At 44.8% G+C, this 16,254-nt stretch overlaps 1 protein-coding gene across 5 annotated transcripts in view; it reads right to left on the bottom strand.

The window, feature by feature from the left end:
* GRK3 (G protein-coupled receptor kinase 3) overlaps window positions 1–16,254 on the bottom strand; it is a 76,594-nt gene that overhangs the window by 53,180 nt on the left and 7,160 nt on the right. For all 5 annotated transcript variants that reach the window (XM_075167493.1, XM_075167492.1, XM_075167495.1 and 2 more), the window contains exon 2: window positions 5,569–5,645. In XM_075167493.1, the coding sequence (XP_075023594.1) occupies window positions 5,569–5,645 (77 nt within the window). The remainder of the gene's footprint in view (window positions 1–5,568; window positions 5,646–16,254) is intronic.

The raw sequence follows: 16,254 nt of genomic DNA on the forward strand, positions 1-16,254 counted from the left end.
TCAGAGCCATCACGAGCGGCTGGAAATGGCTAGAAGCAAGACCTACCAATAATTTTGTCACCCCCTGCTCATTTAATAGCCAAAAACTCAGGTGCTTTTCTTTACTCCCAACCAAGTTTTATTGCTTTCATTGTTATTTCCTCAGAGGACTATTTAATTAGTTCAGAATGCCAACGGCACATAGATCTTATGCTTAAATTAAACAATAGCTTAAATAATGCTCTAGGGAGGTACTTTTCCCAGCCTGTTATTTTTAGGTATCTCGGGGAGCACAGCGCGCTGTGCTACCACACTGGCAACAGAAAGAGGAAGAGCAAGAATGTTTTTCTCAACAGATTTTAACTCAAGATCCATCTAATGATTAGCATCAAAATTCTGAAATAATGAAATACGATGGGTCCATAACTAGAGAAACAAGCAACAGAAAGCATGATTCATTGCCCTAAAAAAAAAACCCTCTTTAGCTGTTCTCACCCTAGTTTGTTGATTTTCAACAGAAAGTTGTCACTGACAGAGCTGGAGGAAACAGCAGCCAGAACGGTCCGGAGTGCGTTTCCCTCTAACTGCAGAGGGCAGGCAGAAAAGTCCCTCCCCGCAGTTGTAGGTTGTCTGTGCAGAAGGAACTACAAAACAGACCAAACGCTCCTCTGCTCTGGAAACCCAGCTAAACAGCAACCAGAACATACACCAGCTATACTTGGCTGCAGCAGTATAAAGGGAGCAGATAAGATGCGAGAGAGCCCCTCGCAAGAGATGCGTGTGTAGGAAGCAGCACTGATACAGATGGCAAAATGCTCACCCCGGCTGGGAAGACCTCCAACTTGGAGCCTGCTGATTTAAGAGGATATAAAAGACAGTTAAATGAATCACCCAAGAAAGATCATTCCTCACTATACAAAAGTGGATGGTAAATAGGAAAAAACAACGTTTGTAACTTGTTACGTCAACTACAAGTTTTTTTAACTGGTTCTTTTTACAAGTGTTATATTTCAAGAAAATAAAACAGAAATTAGGTCCAGCTTCAGGGGAAAAAAAGCCACAAGTTACTTACTAGGCAAGGTGAAAAGCTTATATTGCATATGACCAGCTGCTGAAACAGCTAAAATATATTCTGTTCTCATCTTTCCCCAAGACCCCAACCCAACGGCTCTGTCTATCAGATGAGAAACTGAGAGGGGTGTAGACAAACGGCCACGTCCCGCCGGCTTCCAGGCAGGCACCAGGGAACCCGAGGCCGAACCTAAGCCAGGACCTGAAGTTGTAGGATGCTTTACCGTCACATCCCAGAATTTCTAAGCCAACTTTATTCACTGCCTACAAGGTAGATGCCATTTGTCAGAAAGTCCAGTGTCAGACGTAAAAGTCACTGAACTATAACTGGCAACAAGTTCGCTCCAAAGCACTTAACTTTAATAACCACGATAATCCTGTTCTAAAGTAATATTATGACCTAATTCACTCCCTTCAGCACTTGGCACTTGTACTTGCTGCAGCAGACCCCGATCCGCCCAGCAGCTACGCACACGACAGCTCACATCAAAACTGCCCTCGGAAAGCGGCGTTTTCACAAGCGTGCCCACCCCGCAGCGCAAGGGAGCACGAGAAGAGCTCCACCTGCAATTTTAACGCAGTCCTGAGGCAGCGTGGATTCCGCATGTAAATTATAGATATTGGGATACCAGAAAATGTCTCTTTTTCTAAGGCAAACACATAATCTGGTGTTGTAGCAAACAGGATGTGGTAAAAAGAAAACTAGCTAAAGGTGGTTATGCGCTCCGCTTCGAGACATGCTGTACTTCCCCACGAAGCTTCTGCTGTGGAGGAAGCAGCTTCTGCGGGAACAGCCGGCTGCTGGGCTATTAAGCGCTGCCAGAGCATTTTTCTGGGTGGCTCTATTATCTTCATGTCCTCTGACTCATTAGGCAATTCTTAGAGAGTTCAAGATCACTGTGGAGCATCACTCGTGCAAACAGTCGTGCCATCTTCAAGAGATGAGAGCAACCTATTTGCCTTCATAAACAGAGGACAGACACTTGTTTATGCAAATGTTATGAAGTCTCCAGGCCATTTTCATCCCCAGAAGGGCTGCTGCCACACCGCACGCTGACAGAGCTTCCTGCTCTTATTTGGATCCTAAAGAGCAGAGGAAAGGTTTTGGTTTCCAAGCTCAAGCCGCCCGCGCGATTCCCTGCAGTTGCACTCCTGGGGGAGGTGGCGGGGAGGGAATTTGGGCCAATCTTTTACAATGGGACCTGGAAAGCACTGATCCTAAAAGGATGTAAGGGTCCATTAAGGATGAACACTCGCAGCTGATAAGACCAGCACCATAATTAGACATACCCATAGGAAAACATCCAACAGGAACACTCCATATAGGACATCAGAAAAACTTGTACCAGACAACTGATCACAGCCCTGGTTTTTACATTTGAAAGAAGGATACTAAAAAACAGGAAAAACAATGACCTGGAGAGAATTGTGGTCTGGAAAAAAAAGCTTAACAGTCCTCATCTACATCGCTTGCCAAAGGAAAAAATAGGGAGCTTGATGAAATTTTATAATTAGTATATAGGGAGAAAGCACTGTATACTAGACAGCTCTTTAACTGAGAAAATAAAGGCATAGGAAGAGCCGGCAGCAAGGGGATGAAGCAGCAGAATTACAGCTCACAATCAGAGACTCCTTTGGCTCGGCTGATTTAAACTCCCCCGAGCAGGAGCTGCCTCCCGTGGGGCGTCCGCCCCAGAAGGGCACGCGCGGGTCCAGCCTCAGCTGCGGCCGCTCCACATCCCCCCATACAGAGAGAGAACAACAAGAGTAAAGAGGCGATTAGACTTTTAATCACCTCACCATATTTATTTTCACAGCCTTCTGCATAATGCTTGCCTAAAATTGAAGGTACTTTAGCACAAGCAATTATGCTAATGTCTGGAAACAGAACTAATTTAATGGCAAAGAACAAGCTAGAAAACGCAATAAAATTTAAATGAACAACCACAGTAAAGAAATACAGTAATTTCCAGTGCAATGCAAAGTCTTCTGTTAAGAACAGTCATGTTTATCTTTAATCTTTTTTTTCTTCCATTCTAAATCCTTCTTCAGAAGAAACCAGCTTCAGAAGCAACCGAAACTCCAGCAAAGTGGTCAGAGAAGACCTCCTCATTTCCAGGTAACAGAGGGCAAGTACTGCTATGACTGTACAAGGGGAGAGGAGGAAAAAACCTCTCTGCACATCTGTGAACTACGCATCTCAAGATCTGGGGGAGAAACTAATATGTTAACGAAACTCTGGGCTCTAAAATTCCAGGTTCGATGGCTACTAACATGGGGAAAAAAGAAAGATAAAATCCTTCCAAGGTTACAGTTACCTAACTATAATTGCTGTAATTTACCAAAATATTCTTCACCATTCTTTGGAACCAATTATTAATGAAAAGTATACAATTACATAAATAGAAACATCATTACATATAAGCTGCTCTGTTTGACTACTTTTTTTTTTAAAGGAGGGGAGGAAAAGAAAAAAAAAAAAAGACTTCCTCACTTCATTGCCACCAAACAGAATCAAACAGTTAAAGTCAGTTTATGTTTGGTTGCTTAAAATTCCACTTATTTTGCCACTGCCATGCTATAGCAAAATATTAATGATTCAGCACAGACATCTAAGCTGAAGCACATACTGAGAGATGTCAGCACAAGCAAATGATGTATCTATGCATTTACAGTGTAAAATTTTTGGCCAGAATAAAAAGTCATAGTTTTTATGCACAGAGATACAGACCACACTTCAATTACTGTAATACAATGGAAAGCTCCATGAAACTCCTATGAACACATCCCTCAGACTGGCGTTTCCACAACCCTCTTTGTATAAAGCTATGAAACCCATTAATGACAATCTCTGATACTATACAGGAATACTATTTATTTTAATCTGGCCATACTCAAAACTCTCACTCCAGAATATTCTCATACCTACTGAGCTGCACATTTCCAGGCGACTAGGAAGGCTGGACGTTTCTGCTCCAGCCAGGAAGGGAGACCAGCTAAAGCTCAACCAGCCCGAGGATACCCCCACTGCACCACCTGGGAAACCGGGCGCAGCGGCAGTTTGTTCTTGGGTGTTTGCTTCCACTCCTAATTACAGTCTCGGTGTATTTCAGACAGGAATAGGTCCACTGAGAGTCTTCCCAGTCCGTTTTACGGTTTTGTCCCCATTTTGCAAGACGAGAGCAGCTGTACTAACCTAGCAGACGTATGCCAACCCACTCCTCAAATCTACTGGACAAAGATTTCACAAGCCCCTCGTGAAATCCATTCCCCTGCTTTACTACCCATCCTACTACTAAAATGGTTTTATCCATATCCAGATTTTTTTTTAATTCACATGTTAAGCCTCTGGAAAATTGACTAACCTCATCATTTCTGCAACAACTCTTCTGTTTTTGAAGATTGTTCAACCTCACTTCTCTCTTTCATAGCCTAACACCCTATTTCAATACTTCCTTCTAGGTCATATTTAGCAGACTGCTAAGTAAGGTCTGCTCACTCCCACTGCTCTTTCCTGGGCTCTTTCCAGCAAGTCCATGTATATTTTGTAGTCCAGTGCCAGGATGGACATAATATTCTGCCAAAAGAGGATTACTTCACATGCCTCACTGGCTACAATCCTGATTTTATATTTAGTCGTATGATCTAGCTGAGACAATACAACCTACGGCTCAGTATAACAGCCAAGTCAATTAAAAATGTCTACCCGACCAGTGGTTCTCCACCCTGTATTTGTGTAATTACTCCAGCACAGGTGTAGAGGACACCACCTGTTTTAACTGAGAAGCACTGCGTTTTTCCCCCTCCTCTAGTTTATGGAGATCTTTTGTAATTCTGCCCTTGTCCTCGGTGTGGTTACAGTCTTTCTCAGCACGCAAGCAGAATACGGAGGTTCTTCATCCCAGCATTCACACTGTTAACTAAAACGCTGCATAGTAACTGATCTCTGACGCTCTTGTGCAAACTCCCTGGATACATCCTTCCACGTTCACACAGAAGCACCGATAACTATTCCTCAGGTCGAGCTTCCCCACAGTTTCTCCCCCTGCACGCAGCGGTTTCACCCAGGCCACATCTCCCTGTGTCGCCAGCAAGAGCACGATGTCAGACAGTCACGACAACACGTACGGTATCTTTTCTACTACTGCTCCCTTTATCAACAAGGCTTATTACCCCTGCAGAGAAAAAAAAAGTTTAACTGATGTGACACATTATAATGTTGACAAGCCCATACCAAGTAATATAATTTTCTCCTTGATGTTTCCAAATAATTTAATTATTTTTCCAGTAGTTTTCCAGAGCATGAAGTTAAGTTGACAGATTGCCTTGCTTCATCTTCTTCTCTTTCACAACATTTCATTTTATTGAAGACCTTTGTTTTGCTAGGTCCTGCCCATATTCCAGTGTTCTTCAGACCATCTACAACACTGATTTTTCAGCAGTCATTACAGAGAAGTGGCAGGCAAGCCAATCTTAAAAATATTTACATAAGTAACGTTTTATTGAAATATGACTTACCAATTTTCTGATGAAAGATCTTGTCGAAGGTTAATTCACCCCTTTCCTCAAGGTATTTCTGCATAACACTGCGGATACTGAAAGAAAAAAAAGAAAAGAAAAAAAGGAGTTACTTGAAACCGCTTCTTTTCAACCAGACCTTCAACATACTTTGGAGAAAAGGATCACTAAAATGAAACATCAATGTAAAAGACTCATGCAAAATGAGATACCACTGCCCATCTACCGCATCAACTCCCAGCACGACAGGCAGCCTGCTGCTCTACCTAAAGACCAGAGAGTCCGTTGGACTGCAGCCACGAACGTCAACTGGCTGTAGTCAAGTCACACGCACAGAGAGATTGTCGAGCTCACAGAATTCAACGTTGCAAATTATTTTATGAAAATTCAGTCTTCGCCTACGAATACCTTTCCAGACATCACCTTCCTAGCCTGAAACTAGACCTGCAGTCTCAATACCGTGATTTTTTTAAGGTTTTTTTTTAAAGGTTCTTAGGGTTTGAGGTACCCAAGAAATACCCCTTTTCCCCACTGTAAATATTAATACTAACCACTGTGGAATATTAGTAATATTAGTACCTATTCAGTGTAGAAGATAGATAACTCTCATACTTCAAGCTTAACACACCAATAGCCTACACCACACAGCGTGACGTTGCTTTAAGAATCTATACTATCTAATAAGGTTTGAAAATGCCACAACCGAGCATAAACTGGAAAAAAAAAGCGCCATCGGTGATTGCACGTACCTCCCTTCACCCCATGCCGCCACAGAAGCGAGAGCACAGCAGTTTAAAGGAGAGCTCCCAGGCTTTCCCGGGGTTTGCCCAGCGGGGTTTTTATCCCAGTTAGGTATTTGCGGGTTGAATGGAAGGGCAGTACGGGGCTGCCGCCGGGAGCTGGAGCAGCAAACGCTGGGTGTTTTTCCCCAAAACCAGAGGCGGCGGCTGCGGGCAGAAGCACAGAGGCGGCATCAGGTGCAGCCCCGGGCTGGCCTGGCCTCGGGCGAGCGGAGCCCTGGCTCACAGCACTTCCCAGGGGACACTCTGGTCACCACTTCGCTTCGCCATTCTCGCATCGAGTTTTGGCTTCCACCATGTAAAATAAATGTACACGTCAGCCACAGCTCCATCAGGCCGTTAACGCTGCAATTGCCGTGTATCACTTAGAAAATGAGCCAACACAAGCTCCATTAGGCCCCTAGCTTGGCCACAGTGCACTTAACATCTACTTCGCTTAATTTATAATGTCACCATCACTCATTTAAACCGCATTAACAAAGATTTCCTGTATTTGTCAAGTAACCTCAATATTCGTTTTAATATAATGCCTATAAAAATTTCATACGGGCAACAATACAAGTACATAAATTTTAAAATCAGTGCAGCCTACCAGCGCTGAGCCTCAGTAAAACAACTATATTGTCACAGTATTAAGTCAAAATTTCACCAGACTTTTTCTGTTTCCAATTTTAAAATTGGTGTTTTCATATGTGCCATTTATTCTTATAAAAATAACCACAAATACCCTGTACAAAGTACTCATGCCCTAAACACGATTGTTAAATATCACTCACACTTTTGCAGAAGTAAGGCTGAGCACCTAAGCCTTGTAAAAGGTGGACCCTGAACTACTTCACATCAGGAAAAAACTGAAAAACCTACTTCTGAAACGCAGCAGAACAGGCCAGTTCTCATGGACAAATTTTAACATCTTCTGGAGAGGAAAAACTGGATTTCTGTGGTTACTTCTCACCCGTTTTTTCTCTAAAGCCTCTTCATTTTGGGTCCCGCACCCCCCGAGCCCCCAAAGGCTGCAGAGCTCGCAGGCAGCCCGCGACGGGCTGAGACCGTCCCCTCCCGCCTGCACGGAGCCCAGCACCAGAGCTCCTGAAAAACCTCTCAAATATTAACAAACATCCTTCCATCGTCTTCGAGGGAGGAAAGCACTGGCACTCCTCCTCAAATGAGGACCTGAGGCATGAAGTCTGAATGACTTGACCAGGAAAAAGTCCATGAAAAGCCAAGAAATTAACTCGAGGGCCCTAAACCCCGATCTAGGAAATTATTCTATTAATAGTTTTTATGTGTATCTCAAAGCCTCACATGGAGCACAGATCTCTGAACACGGTGATCCAAAGCGAGAACTCTGGAGGCTAACCGCCACATCAAGTTAAACAAGAATTGGGAGGGCTAAACGTTGTTCATCAGGTTTGAGACTATAAATTATTCAGTGACGAACTTGCTAGTCTTTTTATTTGTTCATTAAAAACGAGGTCTACTCTCTGTGTATTTTTACAACCTAAACGAAATCCTGATTCCAAATGAAGAGGAAGCAGTAAATGGAGATCATGTTCTGTACTCGGGAAAAGCAGGGTAGTAAAATAAAATTTACCATATAATTGACAGAATTGCAAAGTTTGGCCGCCTGTTCTATGGGCAGATTTTAAAAATATACATCCTAGCTTCACGTGTTTAAAATGGTGGCCGTAAAACTTAATTCTTCCCTTGAATCCATAAAATGTCAGCACATCGATGGCAAAACACCTCCAGTCGCACTGACACCGTCACGTACCGGTGAGCGCGGGCAGCGGGAGCCGCGGAGCAGCGCGGCCAGGCTGCAGGAGCGGGGGGACCGTCAGCCCAGGAAGGTTTAGGAGAGCTCTGCCCACCCCTGGGCTCCTTCCCCCTGCACCCCTCTTCTCCCAACCCTGCCTTCCCCTCGTCCCCCCGTGCGTGCAGGAGGACCCCCACAACTGAAGCCGGCGTGGATCGCAAACTCCCCCCTCCTCTGCCTCCCGGTCGAGCCCAGCCCGCCAGCGCGGGAGCGTGGAGCGCTCTTCGGCGATGTCCCGTTCCCACTGACCGCTAGACCATCAGTAACATAATAAGCCTTTTTAATAATAATGACATCAAGAAAGCTTTCTTCTGCGCTAACCAGTGCGCGGCAAGAAATTACACAAACATCTCTTAGCCTAGACAGTGGGAGAAGAAAACGAAAAATTTAACGTATGACTGCAGTGTCCAGGAAAACACTCCGATTGTGTAACGAACAAATCTCTCCAACGCCTCTCCTCCTCTCCCTTGACATCTAGTACTTCTGGTCTGATGGATAACACGTCAAAGGAACAAAACGTTTTTGTAGCTACAGAATCTGAACAAATCTGTAAAATGATCACAGGCTACAGGAGTCCACGCTGCATTCCAGCTTCTAAAGAAGAGACTTTCACCCCTTCAAAATCATTTCTCCTTATCCATGCGAATAAATAGGAAATGACACAGAGTGGATTATGACTACCCAGAATAATCACCTTCTAATTCTCACACAGAAGTTAAAGGTGAAAATCCTACTGAGTTCAAGAGAACTGAAGCAGAATCCATACAGCCTTCAGAAGGATGGAAAATTTTAAAATGGAGCCCAGCACATTCCGCAAATAGGAAGGAAGGTTCCCTCTCTGCCTCTGTATATTGAATCATCAGTTGCCCTACACGTAAACAATCTGGGATTAAAAGCTGCATTTTACAGAAAAGTAGCCATTTCTAAAAAGCTTTCCATATCCAAATATGCTTTCGGCGCAAACAATGCACTAATGAGAGAAGTGGACTTTTTGCATAAGTTCATCTCAGTTCACAGCATGATCTACCTTAATAGCAACCCGCAAAATAAGCAGAAACAAAAGCTGGCTAAAAATGAAATCCAGGGAGACTTCAGAAACAAAAGCACATCCGACTGTACTGCAGCAAAACCTTTTGTCCATATATTTTTTATTTCAGAGAGGAAGAAAATAGCAAACAACAAAAATTTCAGAAACGCTCGGTTTGCTGTCCACATACCACAAGTCAACTGCAATAACAGGACAAGTATATTTAGGGGAAATCAAAGTCAGGCTTAAAATCTTGTGAGAAATGCAACTTGGACTCTGTATACCTCTTTGCCGGTTTAACCGGGACCAAATTTAAGCAGGTACGCGGGAGCACGGTGCAGCCTTTGCCCCTGACCAGGCAGGCAAGGGAGCGGCACCGGCCCCAGGGCCGGCACGCAGCAGCACCCGCGCCGAGGCCAGCCGGAGAGAGCCGAGGCAGCACTGAGACAGTAAAGAAGTTTTGGGAGAGTTTTTTTATCGCAAATAAAACGAGCATCTCGATCCCTGGCAAGGCAAACGGTACCCACGAAGCCCCTCACGCTGACGTCTCGTCTCTTGCAGCCCCCCGGGAGAAGCTGCCCTTAAGAAAGGGCTGAACCAAACCACCAGGCTGGCGAAGCAGCTCGGAGCGCGCTGCCTGCCCAGAAGCAGGCAGAAAGATGACTATCCGCACCCTCACAAACGATAAACTTTGTGAAGAGCACAGGTCGCTCTAACCTGCTCAGCTCCTCCACCTCCCCAGAAAAGGGGTTTATTACAAGCGTGAGCTGAAGAATCTGTTAAAAGGAGCTTTAAGCTGCACCCTGAAGCTCTGGTTACTATAGCCAGCGCCCTGGTCTTTCAGACTTGGTCAAAGAAATCCACCGAAAAGCAACCTTAAAGGTTAAAATACATTCTGTAATTAAAAAGCTCTCGCCGTCCACAAGCATGCATGGTGGCATGCAGTTTGACAGGACACAGACAACAGCCACAGCGCCAAGGTCAGTACAGGTGGAAAACACCTACTCGAAAGCACATCTTCTGAAAAACTAAGAAGAAAACACATTATGTTCTTTTTAACACAGAAAAGGACATGTGCACAGCAAGAGCACCGCTCCTCCGCAGTCCTCCCTCTCTGCGAGCTACGCAGAAGGAGCAAACCAGGAGGTCCCCCCAAGCCAGGACCTGCCCTTGGCCGCAGCCACACGCCGGTGCCGACAGCAATACTTAGCCCTGCTGTTCCCCCCCAACAGACCAGCAGTATTCTGTCACTCCAACAACAAGCATACCTATCAGAAGGTGGGTGTACGACTGCATCTGCAACCGCACAGCCCGCAGGACGGCCACGGAGCCCGAGGTCCATCAGGCAGCCCGCGTCAGTACAGGCAGCCAGGAGCACGACCGCAACGGATGCGGGCGTGCGCAGAAACTAGAAGTTATGGAGGAGAGCAAAATAAACAGCATTCATTTTGACATCTCCTAAAAGTTCTGCTATTAATTTCACAGAGGCATGGATTTTGTCCCCGCAGGTTTGTTATACTAAATTATACAGGAGTTCTTTCGAAAGCATCTCGCACCTAGAAAATGGAAAGGGTAAAGAAAGATGCGATGGTATGTATACGTATACATACTCTTACTATTGGAACTAGATCAAGAAGCTACTTACAATTGGCCTTCTTACTACTGTATCTCAAAGGAGCTTTTAATTATTTATCATAAAAGCAGATTATTTTTTCCTATACATCAATACGAGTTCAGATTGTGGGATATTATCTATTGTACAGATGCACACATGCACACCACAGCTTGAAAAAAGAATGTTTGGCCTTACTGCAAGCATTAAAGAATCATACCTACATTAATGCGCAGTTACACTCACTAATATATTCCCCTATAAGCTGAAACAGAAAAAGGAGAACAGAAAAACAAGACAAGAACGAAATGGCTTTACAGAGACTGGCCTGAGAAGAGCAGAGTTCAGTATTTAACTCTGCCAACATTTCCTGTACCATCTCGGGCAAGTCATAAACTTTACCTGCCTCAGATCCCCAGTCTGTAAAATAAAGCTGTATTTCTTTTTTACCTGCCCTGACGACAAAGAGGGATCATCCTTCGCCATGTGTGTATTCTGTACCCAGCACACTAAGCTCCCGATGGCTCCTGGCATGTCCAAAAACTACTCCAATGCTAATAACTATTTCAAGAAAATGCCAGGTATTCAGCACCCAAATTACCACTGCCTTTGACTGCCGACCTTCTGCACCGCCCCCCCGCCTTCCCGCACTTCGAGCATCCCGCTCCCACCCTGGACAGCCACCTTCCGTTCACTCTTGTCTGCTTTCTCCTCTTCCTTCTTGTTATCACTCCCTCTTTCCCTTTTTCAGCTCTCTCATCCTGCTCTCACCTGGCTTTCCCCACTGTATTTATCACGTCCCTCATCCCCTCCAGCTTTCACCTCTACTTTCTGCTTCGCCTTCTCATTCTGCACAAAGGCACCAGCCCGCAGACCCAAGTCTCACACAGCCCACGAAGACCTGCGCTTGCCTGCAGTCAGGAAGTAACTAAGCCCGCTCAGACCCGATTTCAAATGAGAAGAAAATCTGGAAGTCTGAAGTATAATACTACCAATGCGTCCCTAGTAATGCAGTTGCTCTTTAAAAGTATTTTTACTGAGGTTTTGCAGAGTAGGGAAGAAAACAAGTCACATAACAGAAGACGACAGGGAGAAGGAATGAAACATCTCACCACGAAGAGTAAATCTGTGTGACTGATTACTAATGATGCTATTATTTTCTTGTAATATGTTCATCACCGGCATGAAGTACCTCCCCAACTGAACAGAAAACTCCCCTTGAACAAGGCTGGAAACTGCAGTGAGTCACTGGATCACAGCCCCCCGGCCAGCTTAATGCTCCACTTCGGGGCTGAAAGCGAAGGGCAGACACTTGATGCCACCAGTAAAAAAGAACTAGCTTCCCTCCTATGTAAGAGGTAAAAATAGTGAGCATATCACAAACATTCAATCCATTTCATTTTGCTTCCCCTCACACTTGTGCCCAGCTCAAAGTTCAGCAGAAGTTAATACTTCTCCAAATGATTTTGTTCTCAGATGCAGTCAAAGCTATTTTACACATTGCAACTTTTTCTCAAGCAATTCATGGGGCAAAGTAAATTCCCAGCATACAAAGCCAGAAAGGACCATCAGACCACCTAATCTGATACATTTATCTATTACTTGTAAAATTCCATATTTGAGAAGGAAACAAATCATTAGAAGACCGTGAAAAAACATTTTTGGACAACAATGAAATAACACGGAAAAAAATATGTTCCTTTTATTCTTGTACTTTTGAGCATCCTATACTATTACTAGAATACTCCTGACAGCAATGCAATATCCAACTGACTTCATTATTTAATAGAGAAATAAAAGGGATCACGGGTGCAGATGCCCATTCCACTCTTCGTCTCGTCAGCTGACAAATGAAGTAGCAATGAGCGAAACCGAACAGTTTCCCCTCTCGCCACAAACACAGCACATCCACACGCATGCCCACACAGCCCCATACACGCAGCAACGGCGCCTGCTGAACAAATCCCAGTTATTCTGGCACTGGATGTCACACAGGGCAAGAACAGGGCTCTGCCATTTTCTATCCCAAGTTCACCCATTTCTATCCCATTTTCTGCCTTTGCGCACCCTCTAAAGTTTATGCTAAGCCCACTGCCAAGTCATTTCACTGCAGTGAACTAATGCTCTTATAATTGTCAAGGATGATTAATAGCATATTCCACCCAAGAACCTGTTTGCAATGGAAGGGATTAAAGCTCAGCAACAACCCCCCTCTGGTGCGTGCATCTCATCCAGGAGACGAAGCAGCTTCACTTATGCAAATTATATTAATGGCAAAAGTTTACAACAAGGGAGCCAAAAGCAATAGCTATGTAGCTACGATTTCAAAATACGCACTATCCTCATGTTCCTTGAGGACCATTTGCATTATCATTGCTGAAATCTGAAACTAATACAAAAGCTTCTAAGTACATGAATTTTTCAGGAATAATTACACTGAACTGAATGTCAAGGACTTGCCCTTCCACCAGAACGCTGCTACTGAGAAATTACAAGAAACAGAAGTCGGAGCAAAATCACATCTCCTCGCCCCTACTGCAATTAAGTAATCCATCAATCATAATTTTTTTTTTAAACAAATACAAAATTACTGAAGACTTGCCAATTTTTTTTAATCTTTCCATATCTATAAAATGTTTATAACTTTCTTCAAAAGCAGCGTGCAAGTATAAACATTAACTAAGCTACCAAGAACCACAGCCAACATTGACTGAAACACATTACCTTGGCCTGTGATTTATTTATTCATTTATAAGTCTCAGGATGCAATTTTACAGAGACTGAAATGTTTATTTGCACTATCCAAATCCATTGTAAAGTTGCTAAAATTGGACCAAAGATCCTGCCCCAAAGGCCCCTGAACTGAAAGCACGACAGGGTCAACAAGCACAATTCAAAGCAATGGCAGAATGGCACACAGCCACTACAGCCAAAACTTTTTTTGGTCTCTTTATAAAAGTGCATTTGAAAGGTTTAGCAATGCAAGATTGATCAAAAGTGAAAACTGCTATGAAATATTTGGCCTAAGAATCAGATCTTCTCAGAACTCTTTTAAACCACAAGCTAAAACTACAGAAAAGTTCCTGCATGTTTTTCTCCCCCGGAGGAAACAATCCCCTTCGGGCAGGCAAGCATCCCTCCAGAGCCTTGCATCCCAAACACCGCAGCAGCGATTCTCCTAAAGCAAAACGAAAAAAGAAGTGTAAAATTGTCTTCGCTGATTTTTTGCTTCTCATTGTACGTTTTAACCTGGCAGTTATTTTAAGGTCCCAGAAGTAAGGGAGATGTGAACAAAGTAACCATAACCATTGGAACAATTTGGAAAGAAGACTGGGAAAACATGGAGTAACAAAAAAAACCCCACAAAACCAGAAAACAAGAGAGGACTGATGCACAGAGAGACAGAATCGCTTAAGTGTGAAAATGAACAGAACGTGATGGGGAAGACACGGGGAAGGCAGGCCGCAGACTTAAGAAAAACAGCCGGTGCCGAGAAGGCTCAGAAAGGACAGGCACCGCAGGGGCACCGCTGGGCTGCCCGCGCAGCCCCGAGGGCTGCGACCCCAGCCGGGCAGCCGCATGCCCGAACCAAACCCCCGCCCGAGCAGGTCCGCTGGTGCGGCAGGCTGGCTTCACCAGGCACTTACGGCTCAAGAGCAAAACGCCTACCCACCTTTTGACTTCTTTCCATTTAAAGTTCAGCTTAACCGAGACTTGCATTCACAGAGCTTGCTTTCCCTCCAGCAATTAAGACAGAAATGCAATAAACAGAACAGCAGCCGAGTAGCATCCAGAGAGCTGTCATGTGGAGGCTGCGTTCTACGCTCAGTCCCTCGGGAGAGGGGTCTTCCTCCAAGGTTTGAAGCATTGAGTACTGTGTTGGGTTCCCCAGTGCTTTTTAATTTTCTGGGAGGATGCAGAAGCTACTGGGAGCTCTTTTCTCATCTGCACCTTAAACAGAGGTAGCAGCTCCTCGTGGGTGACGAGCACCCATCCGTTCCCAGCTCCACACAGAGCTTCCGCAGCGTGCATCCCCGCGGAATCCCCCAAGGCTGCAGCGAAGTGCGGAGAGGTCGGAATGCAGCTGGTGCTTGTCTGCTGGGGTGTATCGCAAACACGCTGCATCAGCTGGACTGGATTTCTCCGGGCGTTTAATGAAGGCTTTGATTTGCACAGCTCTACCAGATCCCAAGCAATCTGCCTTTCCCCAGTTCCTTTCTCAATAGGATATGACATGTGCTGACAGGACAAATTCCGGGCACACTGGGAGGGGACTGGGGGGTTTCTATATGGAAGCGGTTTCTCCGAACACTCTCAGAAGTTTTTATTTATTTATGCAAGGCATATTTATATAGGTGTTTATTCAGTATTGGAATTATTTTCTTGGAGAAACTAGTAAGCATAGGGTGAAGCTCTTTATGTGGAAAACAGCTGTATTTTCTAAAGCTAGAAACTGCTGCTTTTACATCAATTTAGTTCAATTAAACTATGTGATTCGGTTTATGCACCTGCACCTGACAGCTCCTGATAAGCTTTCTTCTAATTTTATTAATTACCCCAAAAAATGCTATTATTGATAAGAAGATTAAACCAGGCCATTCCACATGATTTCACCAGAACAGAAACTAGGAGCTGCATACGTTCATTTCCTGATGTTATAGTTCCAGCGTTTTGCTGAAAACATTTCACATGGGAAGGCTCAGGCGCTGAAAAGCCGTCATACCTATAAAAGGAGTAATAGCTAGAAGGTTTATTAATTTTACTGAAAAGGCAAATCTGCCTGTACATATCTCCCACTAGAAACACCAAGCGTGCTCCGTGTGCCGCAGCTCAGCTGAACCCCCTGCAGTCGCTGCACCCAGCGCTGGCCGCTGCTCCAGGTCCCCGCAGCAGCACCCGCAGCCCGGCCGCAGCCGCTCCCCACGGGATCACACAGACGCACGACACCTATCACGCAACATCACATTACGGAAGCCTTCCCCAAAAACGTCTCCCCTCTGTTTTTAGCACAGTAACAGAAGGCTGCACGCTGATCTCTTCCCAGATCACCCCCATTTACCTTTTTCTTAATTAAGGTAATAACGCCCGAGGGAACGTCTAAGTTTCAAAACATAAGCTTCAGCCTTAGAGCATCCCACAGGAGGATTAATTGGAACATCTCTCGAGGCCAGATCTCTTTCCCGTGCCCAGAGACGCGCCAAGTAACGTAGGCTCAGGAGCTGGGACAGCCCAGGGCCTCCACTGCTGCTCTGAAGCTCAGAGCGTCTAACTTCAACCCCTGCATCTGCCCAGCGCCCTACTGTGAACAAAGGTACATCATTTCTTTTCTAATCGGCCTAGCTTCTGATCTGTGCAATGCGGTAACACCAGCGCCCTTCTTCCAGACCCTCATTTCTCGTCTGTTAAAGCTTCAAGAGCTTTGCAACAGGAC

The sequence above is a fragment of the Calonectris borealis genome, chromosome 18 (assembly GCF_964195595.1).
Source record: "Calonectris borealis chromosome 18, bCalBor7.hap1.2, whole genome shotgun sequence".
NCBI classification, from domain to species: domain Eukaryota; kingdom Metazoa; phylum Chordata; class Aves; order Procellariiformes; family Procellariidae; genus Calonectris; species Calonectris borealis.